Source organism: Dermacentor silvarum, chromosome 4 (assembly GCF_013339745.2).
Source record: "Dermacentor silvarum isolate Dsil-2018 chromosome 4, BIME_Dsil_1.4, whole genome shotgun sequence".
Classification (NCBI taxonomy): domain Eukaryota; kingdom Metazoa; phylum Arthropoda; class Arachnida; order Ixodida; family Ixodidae; genus Dermacentor; species Dermacentor silvarum.
The window spans coordinates 95,160,711-95,180,296 of NC_051157.2; the positions used below are offsets into that span (position 1 = coordinate 95,160,711).

At 51.5% G+C, this 19,586-nt stretch overlaps 1 protein-coding gene across 1 annotated transcript in view; it reads right to left on the minus strand.

The window, feature by feature from the left end:
* The window catches only part of LOC119450385 (cytochrome P450 2H2), a 72,772-nt gene that overhangs the window by 19,960 nt on the left and 33,226 nt on the right, over positions 1-19,586 (minus strand). The window contains exons 4-5 of the mRNA XM_037713821.2: positions 12,824-12,930; positions 11,602-11,909 (exon numbers count right to left, since the gene is read on the minus strand). Of these exons, the coding sequence (XP_037569749.1) occupies positions 11,602-11,909; positions 12,824-12,930 (415 nt within the window). The remainder of the gene's footprint in view (positions 1-11,601; positions 11,910-12,823; positions 12,931-19,586) is intronic.

Genomic DNA, 19,586 nt, shown 5'->3' on the forward strand with positions numbered 1-19,586 from the left:
GCATCAATATGTTCAAGCATTCCAGGGTTACCTCTCCACATAGATGGGGAGATAAAAGTTTAACCAGGTAAATTCCGGTTTACAGCTGTAGCAGAACTCACGTCATGGCTGCAAAATAACTGACGCCTTTTGATGGATGGATGGAAAAACTTTATTAAGCGAGCGAGTTTGGACCCTTCAAGGGCACAGGGCCACCGCACAGCCCTCACTTTACGCGCATGTGTCCAGGCCACGTAGGGCCATAGCACTGGCACCCCGGTTCACGCAGCGAAGTTGGATGTCCAGGACCTGCGACGCAAGGAGGGCCTCCCATTCCTCCCATGTTCCGATGGCGGGCTGTCCCTGCGGGGGAGGATCGGCAGGGCAGCCAAAGAGGATGTGGTCTAAGGTGGCGTGCGACTCTCCACAGAGAGTGCACTCTGGCGAAACGGGGCGAAAGTGGGATAGGAGCTGAGGGGTGGGAACAGTTCGGGTCTGGAGTCGCCTCCAGAGGATTTGTTGGGAGTGGGATAGTCGGGGGTGGGGAGGAGGGTAGAGTCGACGGGCAAGGCGTGCTTGTTGGGTAATTTCGGAGAACGTGTGCGCCCGCTCCCTCGAGAAATCCCGGCTGGGGTCGCCAATTGCCCGGCTTACAAGTCCTCGGGCTATGTTATCGGCGGCCTCATTTCCGGGATTGCCAGAGTGAGCCGGCACCCACACGAGCTCAATACGTCTATCAGAATTTTGGACCCACATTCTCAATATTTGCCACGCTGGGGCATGGACGCGTCCGCGGGCAAAGTTAAGAATGGCTGTTTTAGAGTCGCTAACTATGTAAGCCACATTGGCTTGAGCGATTGCTAAGGCAATAGCAGCTTCCTCTGCTTCTTCCGGGGTACAGTGGGAATCTATGAAGTGGGTGAGTGGGGGGGCTGCTGGATGATAAGCCACAGCTACAGAACGGTCTGGACCACAAGCGGCATCCACCCATCACACATCCTCTAAAGTGCCATATGCGTTATGGAGAGCTTTGGCTCGCGCGACGCGGCGGGATTGATGGTGCTCTGGGTGGACGTTCTTAGGAAGGGGTTTGATGATAAGCGCGGCGCGCATGGCGCGAGGGAGAGACACTAAATCTACAACATGTGCGGGTATGCGAATTCCGAGAGAGTCCAGTATATGCCGTCCTGTTTCTGTGCCAGCCAGGCGAAAGTATTGTGCTTGTCGATGTGCCTCAATAAGTTCTTGTATAGTGTTGTGCATTCCTAATTTTAAGAGCCTGTCCGTGCTAGTGTTCTTTGGTAGGTTGAGCGCTGCTTTGGTAGCCATGCGGATTAAAGCGTTGATTTGATCTTTGTCCGCAGTGGAGAGGTTCAGGTAAGGAGATGCGTAAAGAATGCGACTAAGCACAAAGGCATGCAGCACCTTGAGATTGTCTGCTTCGTCTAAACCGGCTCGCGAGCTTGAAATCCTTCTAAGAAAATGGATGACGGAGTAAGTGGATTGTTTTAGTGATTTCAGGGCAAGATTGTTTCTTCCCGTGTCCTGTAAGTACAGGCCAAGAAGGCGGAGTGTGGGTGTTTGTGGTATGGGAGTGTCATGCAGATAAATCACAATGGGGGCGATGGGGACACGGCGCGGCCGGAGTATGAAGAGTGCTGACTTTGTGGTTGAGCATTCAAGGCCAATGTTGGCCGCGTGGGTAGCTATAGCTGTGGCTGCTTCGTGAAGTGTTGATTCTATGTCGCCATCCGAGCCGTATGTGGTCCAAACCGCGATATCATCCGCATAAAGTGTGTGTCCCAAGTGTGGGATGCGGCTGAGAGCCTTTGCCAGGGGAATGAGGGTAATATTGAACAGGAATGGGGATAACACCGCTCCTTGCGGGGTGCCAATGTTTCCAAGGGTGAATGAGGGCGTCTGTATATTATCTATATGCAGGGAGGCGGTGCGCCCGTTTAGGAAGGCCCGAATATAGTTATAGGTCTTAGGTCCTAACTGCAGCTCTTGGATGTTCTGCAGGATGGCACTGTGCTTAATCTTGTCAAATGCTTTAGTGAGATCTACTGCCAGGATTGCTCTGGTGTGGTGTAACATATCATTGAGGATGGCATGTGAAATATGTAGCAGGGCGTCCTGTGCCGAGAGATGAGGTCGAAATCCTAGCATGCTATGGGGATATAGTCCATTGGATTCCATGTGTTGCGTGAGACGGGTGAGGATGACATGCTCAAAGAGTTTTCCCAGGCACGAAGTCAGAGAGATAGGACGGAGATTTTGGGCATTAATGGGCTTATTGGGTTTGGGGATGAAAATTATTTTTCCATGCTTCCATTCAGCAGGTAGCTCCCCCTTTTCCCAGCATTCATTGAAGTACTCGGTGAGAAGGCAAACAGAACGGTCATCTAGGTTTCTGAGCATGACATTGGTGATTTGGTCATCTCCAGGAGTGGAGTTTCGGAGCTTAATAAGGGCTGTTCTGACTTCAACCTCCATAATAGGGGCGTCGAGGGAGGGTTGATCGGGGCCTATGTAGTCGGGATATGATACAGCTTTGCCCACAGTGGTATAAGTTGATTGAAGTTCGCTTAAGAGTGCTTGCTGATTACAACGATTTTGATGGGTAAGCCTTTTGAGTGTAAGTCGGGTTTGCTTTTTAGTTTGAGTGGGGTCTATCATATGTCGAAGAAGATTCCAGGCCCTGGAGTTGGAAAGATTACTTCGTAGTCCGTCACATATTTGGTGCCGATTGGATTTACTAAGGGCGGCGCTGTGCTCTTCTATTTGTTTTTGAAGCTGTGCCAGTTTGAGCTTAAGTTTTCGATTCTGTTTCTGGGTTTTCCAGCGCGTGAGAATACTGTTTTGTGCTTGGAGTAGGTGCGCTAACCTACTATCTGCAATGGGAGTTTCAGGGGTGGCGTCGAACGTTTGCGTAAAAGCTTGCACGTCCTGCTTGAGTTCTGTCATCCATGTGTGAAGGTTAAAGGGGGACTCTAATATCTTGGCCTCTCTGTGCTTACAAAGATTATCACAGCTAGTCATTCGGACATGGTAATTTTTAGCTTTTTTGGCAAAGTCAAACTCTATAGTTAGGATATAATGATCACTGCCCAGGGCCTCATTGGAGTTCCGCCATACTGGCGTGGGAATATTGCGGCCAAAGGTGAGATCTGGGCTAGTGTCGGTGGTGACACTGTTACCGATTCTCGTAGGTGTGCTGAAAACACTATATACAGAAAGGCCCTGCATCTGAAGGGTGTTGTATAAGTCCGCTCCTCTCTTGTTGGTACGCATGTACCCCCAGTCTACATGCGCGCAGTTAAAGTCCCCTAAGATAATGAGAGGGTCCTTCTTTGCAATGATGGAGGCGGCTTTAATGAGAGTGATACATTCCGAGGCCGGTTGCCTCGGAAGGAGGTAACAGTTAAGGATGAGGAGGGGATGGGATTTGTGAGTGGACGGGATTAATTCTAGAAATGTGTGAGCCACCGGAGAATTCAGTACATGACAAGTGTATGGTACAAAATTTTGGACATAAGTGGTAACCCTGGGGTTTGCAGTGATGTCAGAGGGTACCAGAGCATATCCTGGCAGCGATACGTTTGTGCCAGCATCCTGGAGTGCTACTATATCAGGGGGTGTGGAGGAAGCAGAGAGTAGCTGCTGCAGGGGGTCTCTTTTGCGGCGAAACCCCCTGCAGTTCCATTGTAGAATGCGTAATGGGAGATTATTTCCCGTCAGCAAGGCCATGCTGGAGGGTGGGCGGGCGAAGGATGGGAGGTGCTATGGGGTTACCGGCTGGCGTATGTGAAGACATTCCAGCAATTATTTGTGGTATTTGTTGAAGAATGGCGGTGGTTACCTGACTAATAATCGTTTCTGTAAGCTTAGTGATGGTGGCTTCAATGTAATTTTGAGTTTTAGTCAGAATATTGGCTTCTAACTGTTGGGCAAAGTCTTTTAATTTGGAATCTATGTCTGGAGTGTCGTCTTGCCGGCGTTTCTTTTGGGGAGGGGTGTGGAGAATTGGGGTGTTGGTAACGGAGGGGATGGGAGAGTGGAAGGGATAGAGTTAACGGCTGCCCTGAGGTGCCTTACCTCTTCCCGCAGGTCTGCTATTTCTTCCTCCCGCAGTGAAGTTGGGGGTGTACTGGTGGGTTTAGTCCAGGCTCGCTGACGATCTTGATGAGGCGCTAGGGGTGGAAAGTCCTTCGCCTTGGGCACTGCTGTCTTGGGTTTCCTCACTGTCTGTCTTCGAGGCTGGGGGGTCCTAGCCTTGCATGAGCCTGTACCGGTGAGGTGGTCCCCACCACAAAGAATGCATTTTGGCTTGCAATGGTCCTCTTGCGTTTCGTGCTTCTCGCCACACCGCGGGCAGAGCCCAGTTTTTGGAAGAGGGCATACATCGTACCTGTGACCAGGTTTCCGGCAGTTCGTACAGGCATCAGGGCTGCCCTTGTACTTAGTGCAGCGGTGTACCACACATACAGGGTGTTTCAGCGAACACTTTCAAAAATCCTTAAAGGTTGCCTGAGGCAGATAGCACAATTCTAGTTCATGAGCTGGTCTACTCGAAGAGGCGGGCAATACTTGCACAAGAAATTGAAGTGCATAATCGAATAATTAACATAAATTCACTAATTAAGTTTTTAACTAATTGCCTGATGGCCCATATTGCAATTGACAAATTGTAGCCGTAGAGTTCCCAAGGCGGATCCACTCGAAACGAATTGTCGGGATGACACCAGTTTCGAGATATTAATTCCGGAAATTTGCGGAGAAATGCATTGACGTTCCAGTTAGGTTCTTAACAAAACGTCGCTTTATGCATTGAAGCACAGAATTAACTGGAACGCCTATGCATTTCTCCGCAAAGTTCGGGAATTATTATCTCGAAACTGGTGTCATCCCGAGAATTCGTTCCGAGTGGATCCGCCTTGGGAGCTCCACGGCTACAATTTGTCAATTGCATTATGGGCCATCAGGTAATTAGCTAAACACTTAATTAGTTATTTATTGTTAATTAGTTGATTATGCATTTCAATATTTTGTGCAAGTAATGTCCGCCTCTTCGAGTAGACCAGCTCATTAACTAGAATTGGGCTATCCGCTACAGGCAACCTTAAATAAATTTTGAAAGTGTTCGCTGAAACACCCTGTATATTTAATGGTGTGGGGTACGGGACCAGATGCAACGGTTATTAGAATGGATGCAGTTTTCCCCATGCGACGGGCCGCTATGATGTCGGCCTCTGGGTTGCGATGCCGCAAGTCATTTAGGATTTGTTCTGGTGTTTCATTCCAGTATGCTCGGGAAATCACGCCTATTACTGCCGCTGGAGGGGGCGCGATGTAAGCGGCTACCGGGTATTTCTTCCCATCTATAGTGATTTCCTGTATTTTCACTAAAGCGAGAGCTGTCGCCTCCGCTACCGTCGCCACCGTGAACGTATTGTTTGTGGGATGGACTCTGATGTACAGTTCACCCATCACTGAGCAGCTGGGCGAGGTACGCAATGCCTGCAGGAGACTTGGAGCTGGAAGCTTGTCCAGGGAGAGCCCACCTCGCGGGCGAAAAACAACTCGGATCGTTCCCACCGGCAACGCCGCGAGTTGTTTACTTTTTTGTACGACCGCACGCGTCGTCGCAAACTCGGGGACTCCAACGTGGCGGTTGTGACCTTCGAAGGCCCGAAGGTCCCACGTTTCATCTTCTACCGCTGCCAGGTGGCCTACGTCCGCCTCTATAAGAAGACGGTTCCTGTATGTTCTTGCTGCGGCACCATTGGCCACAGGGCCACGGCTTGCCCCAGCCCCAAACCGGGCTTCTGCTCCCGCTGCAGCTCTCAGGTGCCTACCACGCCTGAGGGCCTCGCTCAACATGACTGCCAACCCCGCTGCATCCTGTGCACCGGGCCGCACGAAACCGGGGCACGGGGCTGCCCCGGCAAGTACCGTAAGCCTATCAAGCCCTCCCAGCCGGTCTCTTCACACCCGGCCTCGCCACCACCTCGTACTCCCCATCAAGGCCACGCGCCCTTGACTCAACCCAAGTCCGGCTCCCGGTCCAAGGCCCCGCCACCGGCTACTCCGGAACACTTCCCGCCACTCGCGGCTCCACCTCAGGTGAGTAGCTGGGCAGGGGTTGCCTCCAGGCCTCTCCCCTCCATTCCCTCCGCTGCCCCCACCCCGCTTGAACTTACTCTCCAGCGGCAGAACTCCGAGCTTCAGCGCCAGGTCGCTGCTCTGGCCAAGCAACTCGAGTCCCTTCGCTCCCAACTCCTTCCCCCCAACCCAAGTCGGCCCTTCCACTTGCCTCAGTGGCCGTTTCCCCCCATCCCAACCCCAGTGCTTCTTCTCCCCCCGGGCCTCCCTCCCAGGAGCACCCGCAAACTCGGGCAGTCGCCGCCACGGTCTCGCAAGATCCCTCCTCGGCCCTTCCCCCAATTCAGGTCCCCCTGGATGATCTTCCTCCGATCGATACTACTCTTCCCATTCAAGACCGTCTCACGGGTCTCGAACAACGCAGCCTTACCATGGAGCGTGCACTACGAGCCCTACCCGATCTGCTCATTCAACGCATCGGAGAGACCATCGTGCCAAAAATTACAGCTGAGGTTCTCAAGGCCGTCCAGATATGGGCGTGCTCTCAATTCAGGTTCAAAAAGTCGCGCTCGCGCTCGGCGTCTCCCAACGCCACCCCGCGCCGCCGCAAACTCGCTGGGACCGCTAACACCCCCTTCAACCCGGTACTCATTCCTCCCTCTCCTGCTCCTCCAGTACCGGACCCGGTCCTGGTGCCGGCCCAGGCGATGGAGGACGACCCCTAACTCGTCTCTTTCACTATGGCGGTGCCTTCCTCGAGCTCCTCGCCTTCGTCACAATTCGAGCTCATCCAGTGGAACTGTCGCGGTTTCGGGAATAGGCAGAAGCGCTCTCACCTACTCCTCTTCCTTCAATCCCGGGGCTCTCTGGCGGCCGTCCTGGCTCTCCAGGAGGCTGGTCTCAATCCTTCTCTTTCTAGCTACTGTTCTTACTCAGGGGGCCCGACGACCAGTATCCTCGTCCACAAATCTTATACAGCGGTGCAAGTCGATCTCGATCTCACACTCCAACACGATTACTCCATGGTTACGGTGCTCCCCTCGCGGCGCCGTGACCCCCCAATTCATGTTCTTAATGTCTATTGCCCTCCTCATCTTCCGCGCGTCACCTTCTCGGAACTCTTTTATCGCGCCCTTAACACCACTGCTCGTGACCCCCTGGTCATTGTTGGGGACTTCAATGCCCCCAGTCTGCACTGGGGCTACCACTATGAGAAGGCCCGGGGCCGTAAGCTCAAGGAGCTTATCTCCACGCTCGGTCTCACGTTGCTCACGGACCCGGCTTGTCCCACGCGGGGGGGCAACTCGGTTACTCGTGACACGTGTCCGGACCTCTCTCTCACCAAACATATCCGGGACGCTACTTGGGAGAACCTCGAGGAGTCTCTTGGTAGTGACCACTGTCTGCTGCGAATCGCCTTCTCCACGCGGATAGTGCGCAAAACATGGGGTACGGCCCGCCTCACGGACTGGCCTGCTTTTCGAACCCAGCCTTTCCTTCCCCTGTCCTCCCCCGACGGGTACTCCGCATGGGCCGCCCATGCCCTCTCGACTCAACGCTCTCACACCCGTGTCCTACAGACAACTCAGGCTGCTCCCGCCGTGGACCCGCACCTTCTCCACCTTTGGGACGCTCGCCGCGGCCTTTTGCGCCGCTGGCGTCGCCACAAGTTGAATCGCAAGCTCAAAGCACGCATTGCTGCCCTCACAGAGGAAGCGGCTGCTTATGCTGCCCACCTCAGTGATACAAACTGGGTCGAAACCTGCACGAAGGCCGCAGGTCAGATGGGTTCCAGGGGGACGTGGCGCCTCTTTCGGAGCCTTCTGGATCCCTCTTCCACGCGAGGGGAAACACAACGACAACTGCGCCGCGCTCTGCACGGGTTCCCTGGCACCTCGGCTCAGCTCGCGGACAAGCTGCGCGACCGGTACCTCTGTCGCACGGTGGACCTGGTTGGGCCGGAGTATCAGTACTCGGGCCGTCCCAACCCTGAGCTTGATGCTCCCTTCACGCTGCCTGACCTTCGGGCTGCGTTGGCCAAAATGAGACGAGGTACGGCCCCGGGTCGCGATGGCATCACGGTCACCCTGTAGGCTAACCTTCCCGACTCGGCCTATCTCTCCCTTCTTCACCTCATGAATTCTGTCTGGGATGGGTGCCCCCTCCCCACAGAATGGACCACCTCTCTCGTTACATTTATACCCAAACCTGGCAACCCCGTTCACATCGAGGCCCTCCGCCCCATTTCTCTCACCTCTTGTGTAGGGAAACTCATGGAAGCGATGGTTAGGGATCGCCTTTCCGCCTACCTGGAGCGGGAGGGGACCTTCGCGGACACAGTGTGCGGCTTCCGCCCGCATCTGTCCGCGCAAGACGTCCTCCTCCAGCTTCACCGCGACATTATTGATCCTACTACTATGCGCCACAACGACAAAGCCATTCTTGCGCTCGACCTGCGCGGCGCATTTGACAACGTCACACATAGTAGTATCCTCGCCAATCTCAACACGACACATTGCGGCTCAAAAGCGTTCGCATACATCCGCGCTTTCCTTTCTCACCGCTCTGCCTTCATCCGCGTCGATGACTCTGAACACGGGCCGTACCCCATGGGCACGCGGGGCACACCTCAGGGAGCGGTTCTCTCTCCGCTCCTCTTTAATCTGGCCATGCTACGCCTTCCTGCTCTTCTGGCCCAGGTGGAGGGTATCCAACACGCACTTTACGCCGATGACATCACCGTCTGGACTAATTCTGGCAACCCCGCTCAAATCGAGCAGCGTCTTCAACAGGCTGCTTCTATAGTGGACACTTACGCCACCTCTTGTGGCCTGGAGTGCGCCCCGCAGAAATCGGCACTTCTTTCTCTTTCCTCTTTACCCCCACCCCGGCTCTCCTTGCCCACGGGTCCCATCCCCGTGGTCACCGAGCTCCGTGTTCTGGGACTTTTTATTTCGTCCTCTCTCAACCCGGGCTCTACCCTTACCCGCCTCCGCCGTATGGGGGAGCAGGTGAGCCACATGATTCGTCGGGTGTCTACGAAACGTGGCGGTCTGCGAGGGCGGGATGCCCTTCGTTTGGCCCAAGCGTTCGTCATCAGTCGGATCATGTACGCAGCCCCCTACCTCCGTCTCGGTCGCCACCACGAGGCCCAGCTGGATGCCCTCATCCGGTCTGTGCATAAGCGTGCGCTGGACCTCCCGGTGTCCACTTCCAACCGTCGTTTTGCGGCTTTGGGGGTGAACAACTCCTACTCGGAGCTACGGGAGGCTCACCTCGTTAACTAACTTGGTCGCCTGTCTCAGACGTCTCCTGGGCGCCGTCTGCTTGCGCGCCTTGCTCTTCAACCTATTCTTCCTCCGGCGCCCCCGATCGGATTCCCGACTCTTGGCGCCAGAAACTCTGGGTTGCCCCTCTCCCTCATAATATGGATACTGTCTCCCACCCTGGTCGTCGGGCCGCACGTGTTCGTGCCCTTACATCCCAACACGGATCTCGCCCCGGTGTCTTCTATGTGGATGTCGCGGGTCCTTCCCCCTCTGGCTACTTTTCGGCTGCCGTGATCCACGAGGGAAACACGATTGATGGCCTCTCCTTTCGGGCCTCTACTTCAACTCAGGCGGAGGAGGTGGCCATTGCCTTGGCGGCCTCCCACCCCAACGCAAGGGTCATCTCGGACTCGCGCTCTGCCTGCTCCCGATACGTTGCCGGTTCTGTCTCGCCCTTCGCGGCTCACCTACTCCGGGCCGCCTCCTGGCGTTTCGTACCTCACCCCGTCCGACTTGTCTGGTCCCCGGGACACGAGGGTCTTCCTGGTAACGAGGCCGCCGATGCGGCCGCCCGCGCGCTTCTTCCCCGGGCCGTTACCCCTTCTCCCCCCTCGCCTGATCCTGCAACCCAGTTGCTCACATCGTTTCGAAAAATCTTGGCCTATTACCGCGATGGTCGTCGGCTTTTTCCGGCCCCGGTCCGGGGTTTGTCTAAGGCCGATGAGCGAACCCTGCGCCGCTTACAGACCAACACCCTGCTGTGTCCTGCCGTGGCTCGTCATTTTTTGCCTAATACAAGTGGGCACTGTCGCCATTGTGGGGTCCTGGCCGACACCTACCAAAATACAGGGACCTTACTACCACATGGTTGCAGCATGCCCCTCTTTCTCTTTTCCTCTCTCCCCCCCTTTCCCGTTCCCACACGAGAGGCCTGGGAGGAGACCCTGCTCGGCTGCTCTACCTTGTGCGCCCAGCGCGCCCTGGTGGCGCGTGCCCGAGCGGCGGCCATCTCCAATGGAATCCCGGACTAGGGAGTCCACTTAGGTGTCCCCCCTTCGGGGGTCAACTCTTGTATTTTCCTAAAATAAATGTTTTCACCACCACCACCACGCGTCGTGCGTAGCAGCTGTGGCGTCTCCTTGAACGCGGCTGGAATGGCAACAGACGCAGCGTCGGTCGGCGCACCGGCGTTGCTGGCGTTTGGCTTAGCTTGAACCGAGGGCGTTGAGTTGGGTTTGGTGGACGAATTCGAAGCCAGGGCCCGATTTCGATAAGCGCGGAGCACAGTTTGCCACTCACCAGGGTGATAGTCCTGCGGGGAAATGGTCTCTCCTTCCACTAGGTCCTCCATGGTTGTTGGGGAGTGAGGAACGCGGCGCGCCGGCGAGGCGCTAAGCCACGCCTCGACGAGGCGTGGCTTAGCGCAGCGGCGTGGCTGCCAGAGACGTCTTCACCGGATAGTTCTCAGAGATCACAGGGCACATCCAAAAGATGGTAGCGGTTAGGGTCCGTGTACCTTCCTGGATCCGTTGAGCGCCTTGGTGGGTCCTAAGAAGGACTTAGCTGGGCACAGGAACTAGAAATTGGCGGATCCGATACGAACCGCTTCCGCACACTCTAGCCCCCTAGCGGCCTCTCACGCTTTTGAAATCAAAGCTATAAACGATGGACATAGTGGAGAATACGCGACGCCAAAGCTCACCGCAACTGTTATTATAACATGCGTGATGGGAGTAATGCAACCAGAAAACATTAATGAGACCATTTACCATTATTAGTATAGTATATCATTTTTTACGCTAGGACTGATGGTCCCGTGAAATCTTTTACCGCCTCATATTTATGTAAGCGTAGTCATACTTTCTGTTCAGTAAGGCCTTATGCCTATACTGCCATTATGCCTATTTTAAGATGCTGCAAGCTAGCTGACTTCACTTCTGGGAAACGCTTTGATCGTCCTTCTATTTTAGCGTGGAACACTCGAGCTATGACAAGGCGCCTTTGAGTTTACCTGTGAAATATATCTTTTACTTTTACGCTAGACAATTCGACTCACTCCACGCATGAAAATGAAAATTATTTCGAAGCCTTGAAAGACGCATTCCTGTAGTGAACTAAAATTGGCTCACAATGGTGATATCGACGCTGCAAAAAAGAGACCCTACATAATTTTACATGTCTTGCGAAGCGTAACAGGCGAGAAGAGAACAGCGCCGCTAGAAAAATGTGGCTAAATAGGCCAAAGTACCTGACCACGGAGTTGAGTGACGACATATCATGGCGACGTTTTGCGCTGATGGAGGTAGGCCAGAGAGATTCGATCAGCACACGTCGCAGCCAATCGGCGCGGTGTTCGATGGGTGCAGCTGCTCTCTGCAGCCGGAAGCCTGAGAGGGCCTCCTGCAGCGACGCGAAGTGCGCATCGTCCAAATCGTAGCGGTATCCCAGGAGGAAGCGGCAGATGGAGTTAATGTGGCTCCTGTGCATGTACACGAAGCTTGACACGGGGTGACCATGCTTCGAAGCCAAAGTGTCCGCTAGATGCCTGGCTTCGAACTGAAAGTTCGAATTGAAAAAAAATGACTAGACTGGTAACATGGTTCACATGTAATAAAATGATGGGTGTAATAAAAGAAAAAGTCGTTGAGGTAATAATGAAAGGTCATAAATATATTAGTCAGTACATGCGACGGGAAACGGAAGGCGGAACGCGTACACTCTCATTTGATGTTCTTAAAATTCAGAAGAAGTCTTGCAATGCTGTTTTTCTACCTCGATTTAATTCATTTGTAAAAGCAGGAGTAGTTCCTGACGAAGGGTAGATATTAAACGGAAATCTAAGCTTCTGTTCTCCATCTTGGTATCTTAAGCTCATGACTGCCTTCCACACGCCTACACAACATGAATCTGTGTAATATTTGCCGTATATAGGGCAACGGTTGTTAAATAAAGTTTCGTTGAAAGAAAGCGCTGTGCCCTGCTTACACTTCTTTTGCTCCTTTTTTTTTGCATAGTGGACTGACCGCCTTTATGACTGCTTTGGCAAAACATCTAAATTTTATGCGCACAGTCGTTGTAATAATTTAGATGTATTGATGAAGCACAGCTACTTTGAGTTTCTTAGCTTTGTATTTTGGTGAACACTATGACACAGAATATGCCCGCTTACACTTTCTTGGTTAAGGTCCTCAATCATTTGTTGCATTTCATCCCAAGAATAGCTAACAGGACAATGTAGTCTGCAAGCCGAAGGTTGTTCAGATGTTCGCCGTTGATCCAGACTCCTATTAGCCTTCCAAGTCACATAGCTTTAATAATTCTTCTAAGCGTGAACTGAATATCATCCGAGAGATGACAGTGCCTTGCCTGACCCCTTATTTAAAGGTAATTTTCTACTCTTCATTTGGAGAAGCAAGATAGACGTGGAAGCTTAGCGACTAACTAATGGCTCTCAAAATATCACCCCACACCTGTATGTGCTGGCGCATTGTCTCGCTCCCCAGTCCAAGCTTCGCCAATGCTCTCATGGAAAAGTCCCTGTTTTCTTTCCATTGCTGTCCGCTGAAGATGGAAAACCCTGTAAAATAAGGCGTTAAGCAGTCTCGGAGTGCATTCGGTGGCATTACGCTTTACTCCTATTACATAAAAAAACTATTATGTATTTAGCCCCATTAGAAGGCTGTGAACGTGTAATTTCGTGGCAACAATTGTTCTTGTTTCATTGTATCTACAGGTATAGAGTAAGTTTGATAAACGACAATTTAAGCTACCGCAATCACTACTCGAATAACATTCAAATCAGTTTAGGTCAACAATAGCTTGCACACACAGGAAATCACTGTCCGGGGCAAGAGAATTCCCATAGCCAGGGCAATGCAATGCCGTGACGAAAGCAAGTCTCCTTATCAAAACACTTCCTCCACCCTGGGAGCTCTGTTGTTCACCCACTGTCGATCACGTCAAGTCTCCATTTTCCTGTGATGACATTGTGCCATATCAGTTTGAGTAACTCCTGTTATTTGGATTATTATGCTTTTATACCTAACGAAAGAGAACAATAATGAAACCTCATATTGCAGTAAAGATAAATTTGTGTATTATATTTGGGCATCACTATGGTCAAGCTAGAAACGTTGGAATAAACATATTATTTAATTTTTTTACCTACAAACATGTAGAACGACAGTCAGAGTGTTATCACGAAAAAGATCGTGCATGAATACAACCCAACGGCGTTGGCAGCACAGCGTATCAAAGCTACGGGCTCGGTTATTGTTCTCTTCGACGGATTCAAGGTGCCCAATTTCATCAAATATGGGTCAACCCTAGTGAGGTGCTTTCTGTACAGGAAACGATTTGACGTATGTTACGCATGTGGAAGAATTGGACACAGATCAGACGTTTGTCCCACACCTGATGTGGTGCAGTGCAGGGGATGCGGTGTGCAAGACCCAGGGGAGGATCATATATGCTCTGCCAAATGCAAGTTCTGCGGTGAAGATCACCCCACAGGTGACAAAGCTTGCAAGCAGCGGTATCAAATACCGTATGTAGTGAGAGTAAGCAGAAGAGAACGCTTGAAAGAGGACACCGAGATGGAATCGGCTCCAAAGGAGACCCCTCCGGGCACTGGGAGGCGCTCACGCTCAAGGAGTGGTTCAAGATCAAGACAGCGCTCACGCTCAGGAAGTAGTTGAAGATCAAGGCAGCGTTCAACATCGAGGGGAAGAAACCGTTCGAGGTCTCGGAAAGCGCAGGTGCGCTTCGAGGAGCAGGAGCTGAAGATCCACAAGAAAAAGGAGCCAGGAGCTACCTGGGCAGATAAAGTCAAAGGTACTGTGAAAGCCACAGGTAATGTGGTAATTGCCTCGCAGATACAAAGCAATGATACCAGAGTAGAACAGCTCATCAGAGAGGTTATATCACTAACGAAAGCAAGTGAAGAACTTAAGAAGCAGATTCAGGAAATGAACAAAGGGTTAAGGGCAGAAAGCGGTAATGTGGCAGTAGCTAAGCCGGTGAGTAGAAGTAACAGCCAGGAAGAAGAAGGCACACCGGCGCCAAAAAAGAGAGCTGTAGTCCCAGAGGTGGAATCGATGTGCTCGGTTCTGGAGGAGATTAAGAATGCGATTAAGGACCTAAAGGACACGGTAGACAGCGTTAACCTTAAGGTGGACAAAATATGGAAGTGGAAGTTAACAGCCGAGAAAGGGCTGAAAAAATTAGAGGCCCAAGGAGATGATGAGGAATATATGTCCTCGGAAGCAGAAAGCGTTAGAACACTTCCAGGAGCGGTGGGTAGCACAATCAAGAGAACAGCGACAGGGGGTAGCAAGTCGGGGGGTAACGGCAATAATAATGGATAGCAGAAAGAGACTTAGTGTGTGGGAGTGGAATTGCTGAGGATTTCACTAAAAAAGAGCGTCATTAGCACAGATAATCAAAACAGTTGAAAATAGGCCAAAATTAATAATGCTGCAGGAAACTCTAGCGGAGGAGATCGGGCTGTCTGGCTCTAACTCGATCTGCAAAGGCAAAGACCCGGGCAGGGGAATCGCCACCCTAATTGACAAGAAAATTCCTTACATCGAGCATGATTTAAAATTAGGGGCGAACAAAATTGAATATATATTCATAGAAATGGTCCTAAAAGGCACAAAGGTAAAGCGCAAAGCTTGTTCTGCCTCAACATATATAGCAGTCCCAGAGAGATGAGACAGAGCTTCAAAGCAATATTTAATAAGGCCATGGGGGTAGCCAAAAAGTTGTCGCAGTTTCACCTGAAAGGCGAAGCATCAACATCGATAGCAAATTTGTAGAGAGCTATACGGAGTACTGATATTAGCTTTATCAGCTGTATAAACTTGGACATGCAGCAGCACCGGCAACACGCAGAACTATTGTCGACGCCGTCGGCGTTTTGCCCGCGTTCGCTCAAAATGCGTGCGGCGTTGGTGACTGTTGCCGGAGCCTCTAATATAAATAGGCACTTGGTGCCGCAGCTGAACGTCGCCTCCCTTCCCTCCCCCTCCCCCCCTCCCCCACGGCCTCTCGCGCGTCGGAAGAAGGTGCGTTTGCTCTACATATATGGCGATTGTAAAGGAGGAAAGAGCCGCCTACTTCTGCAGCCCTTAAGCGAGCACGGCGCAGAACGCGCGTTTGTTCTCCGCCGTGCATTCTTTCCCCGTGAAAGCGCGCGCCCCTCGCGCCCTTTCACTCGCACATACAGCGTTCGGCGCTGAGCCGTGTTTTCCGCCGCCTGGGCCTCCCCTCTGGCAAGGAGGAAGATCTCCTCTTCCCCGGCCGACACCACCTTTCTGCACTTCGAGGCGTCGTGGAGTTCCTTGACTCGTCAGGGCTCTCCGCACGCCTCTAAGGACATTTCTACAAGCGGGAAGGCCTCACGGCCTCCCACCCCACCCCGGGCCTGACCGGCCTGGCACAACACCCCTGCAGACTCTGCAGCACACCAAGGCCTTCCATCTCGGCCTGATACGTGCCGCCTATGCCTGCCGGTTTTGCTTCGCCCAGCCGTGGCGACTCCACTCTATCCCTTCTTTCGCTCCCACTTACCCCTCCCCGTTGGCGCTGAGCCGTGCTCCCTCAAGGGCTGCAGAAGATAGCGCCAACCTTTCCCTTTCCCTCAAGAACCACTTATATGAGCCGTGCTCCCTCAAGGGCTGCAGAAGATAGCGCCAACCTTTCCCTTTCCCTCAAGAACCACTTATCATCGGCGACGATTTCATCTCCATTGACGTCATACGGAACCTCACGGCGACGGTGACGGCGACGGCGACGGCAGAAATCTGCTTTTGAGTGTCCATATAATTGCTATCGCAATAAAACACCTGAAATGCGAAGCATCAATTGCGTTAGCAAATTTGTAGAGAGCTATACGGAGTAATGATAGTAGCTTTATAAGCTGTATGAACTTGGACATGCAGCAGCACCGGCAACACGCAGAACTAATGTCGACGCCGTCGGCGTTTTGCCGGTGTTCGCACAAAATGCGTGCGGCGTTGCTGACTGTTGCCGGAGCCTCTGATATAAATAGGCACTTGGTGCCGCAGCTAAACGTCACCTCCCTTCCCTCCCCCACCGCCTTTCGCGCGTCGGAAGAAGGCGCGTTTGCTCTACATATATGGTGTTTGTAAAGGAGGAAAGAGACGCCTACTTCTGCAGCCCTTAAGGAAGCACGGCGCAGAACGCGCGTTTGTTCTCCGCCGTGGGTTCACTCCCCGTGAAAGAGCGCGTTCCTTGTGCCCTTTCACTCGCACATACAGCGTTCGGCGGCGCGCGGCGACGATTTCATCTCCATTGACGTCATACGGAACCTCACGGCAACGGCGAGGGCGACAGCGACGCCGACGGCAGAAATCTGCTTTGGAGTGTCCATATAATTGCTATCGCAATAAAATGCGCCCCTCATAATAGGCGGGGACTTCAACGCCCCACACCAATCTTGGGGTTACCCCTGGAGTACAAAGGAAGGAGAAGGAATCTGGCATCTTGCCACGGATTTAGGCCTCTCTCTTATCACAGACCCAGCCTTTCCTACTAGGTGTGGCACTTCCACGTGTAGGGACACTACCGAGGACTTAACCTTCACTTCTAACTTACCCAGGGCATACTGGATCAACTCTGGGGCGGATCTGGGGAGCGACCATTACATACTACACATAATGGTGGAAACGACGGGGGTGGAGGTAAAGCATTTCACTTATATAGACTGGGATCAATTTAGAAAAATCAGGAAGGACAGAGCGGAAAAAGAAGGAATGGGGCAAATCACACCACCAGAGTGGGTAGCTCAGCTTAGGGAGGACTTGAATGCAGCAACTAAGGCTATACAAACTGAGGAAGAGGTCACACAAATGGACAGTAGATTGGCGCATTTGATCGAAGCTAAGCAATCGATTTTACAAAGATGGAAATCACACCGCTTGAACAGAATACTTAGGAAGCGAATTGCTCAGCTCAATAGGGATATCGAGGAGCACGCCCGATATTTGCAGAAACAACAGTGGAATGAGGTGTGTAACTCTATAGATGGAAGGATAAAACGTGGAGGCAATTGGAATCTGCTCAGGCATCTGCTCAATGAAAAAGGCACTAAATCGAATAGACGTACGGCAGTGGCGAAGCTGGTACACCAGGAAAGTCAGACTGCAAGCACAGAGAGCATAATGCAGCGATTGGCAGCTAAATACTTGCCTCTCAGGACAGCGGATCAGGAAGTAAGTTACCCCGATTACTTAGGGGCAGAATGCAACTTTATGGATCAGGAATTCAACGAAAGTGAGGTACGCACGGCATTGTATGATTTAAATAGTAGGTCAGCATCGGGCCCGGATGGCATCTCTAACAGATTGCTAAAGAATTTGGACGACGACTCCATAAAATATCTGACCACATACATTAATGAATTATGGAAGAATGGGGTCTATCCAGAAGAATGGAGGACGGCCTGTACTATCTTAATACCAAAGCCGGGCAAACAACTCAACTTGGATAACCTCAGGCCAATTTCGTTAACATCATGTCTAGGAAAGACAATGGAGCATGTCATATTGAACAGGTTAACGAAATATGTGGCCGACAATGGAATCCTACCGTATAATCTGATTGGTTTCAGACCAGGCTTGTCCACACAAGATGACATGTTGTTAATCAAACATAAATTGCTTTTAGCCAGTCCAAAGTAAACTAGAGCTCTCTTGGGGTTGGATGTCGAAAAAGCTTTTGACAAAATTAAGCATAGAGCAATACTTGAGGTCATTTCTGAACTGGGATTAGGCAGAAAACTATATGAAGTGGTTAAAGCCTTTCTCGGCCATCGCTCAGCACCCCTTAGATTCGGGGATATTAAATCAAATAAGATAGATCTCGGTGACAGAGGGACGCCACAAGGGTCGGTCTTGTCACCTATGCTTTCAACATGGCGATGTCAAAAGTGGCAAGGGGATTGAAAGGGATAGAGGGCATTAACTTTACCATTTATGCAGACGATGTGACAATATAGAACGCTGAAGGAAGTATAGGACAGGCGGAAAGCAGACTTCAGGAGAGCATTTATGAGGTAGAGTCCATTTTAGAAGACATGGGACTGAAATGCTCTGCTGAGAAGTCTGAACTCCTAGTACTCAGTAACAGGAAAATGGGTAGAAAACCGAGGGAATATGTTCCCGAAGAAGAACCCAGGTTAGTACTAACCACGAAGGCAGGCAAAACTATTAAGCAAGTCGAATCCATTAGAGTCTTAGGGTTATTCCTGGAGGCAAACGGTGCAAACGGAAACACAATACAAAACATCACAAGCAAGACTGAGGAGGTAATAAGACTGCTAAGGAGAATCACTAACAGACACAGAGGGTTGGGAGAGGAGAGCGCCATGAGACTGGTCCATGCTTTCGCCTTGTGTCACTTCTCATATGTAGCAGGGATGCTTAGATGGACACGGACAGAACTAAAGAAGTTGAACAGATTAATTAAAAGGCTTGTCAAAACAACAGTGGGATTGCCGGTTAGCACACCAGATGATAAATTAATGAAACTAGGGCTCCACAACACAATAGCCGAAATAATTGAATCTCAGCAAATTGCCCACAGAGAGAGGCTATCCGAAACAAGGTCAGGTAGAGCAATACTCGAAGAGCTAAGGTGGTACCCAAGCGAATCAGAAAATTCCGAAGACACAGTAGAACTAAAATAGAGCGTAAGAGAGATCATCAAGACGACTCCTTTTCCCAGAAATGTGTACCCGGTGCACAACCTGGAAAGAAGAAAGGCAAGGGCCAAAGCTCTCCTGCAGGAGATAGAACAGGACAGAGAACATGCGGCTTTTGTAGATGCTGCATGGGTCAGAGGAAAGAAAGCCTTTACGGCAGTAGTAGTAGATGCAGATGGACTCACTCGGGATGCTATTACAATCATGACTAAAGAAGCGACAGTGGCAGAACAAGTAGCGATAGCATTGGCTTTAAGGAATAATAAGTGGACGCGAATTTACAGTGACTCTAAGATGGCTATTAGACATTTTACCAAAGGCTTTGTAACCAAAAGGGCTGCCCAGCTGATCGGCGAGATGGACAGCCAAGGGATCGAAATCCGCTGGTTTCCTGCACACATGGGGTCTGTCGATCCATCTCGCAGGAATTTGAACGAGATGGCTAACGCAGCTGCACGAGGACTTACTATCCGTGCACTACGCACCCAGGACCCTAATAATATGGT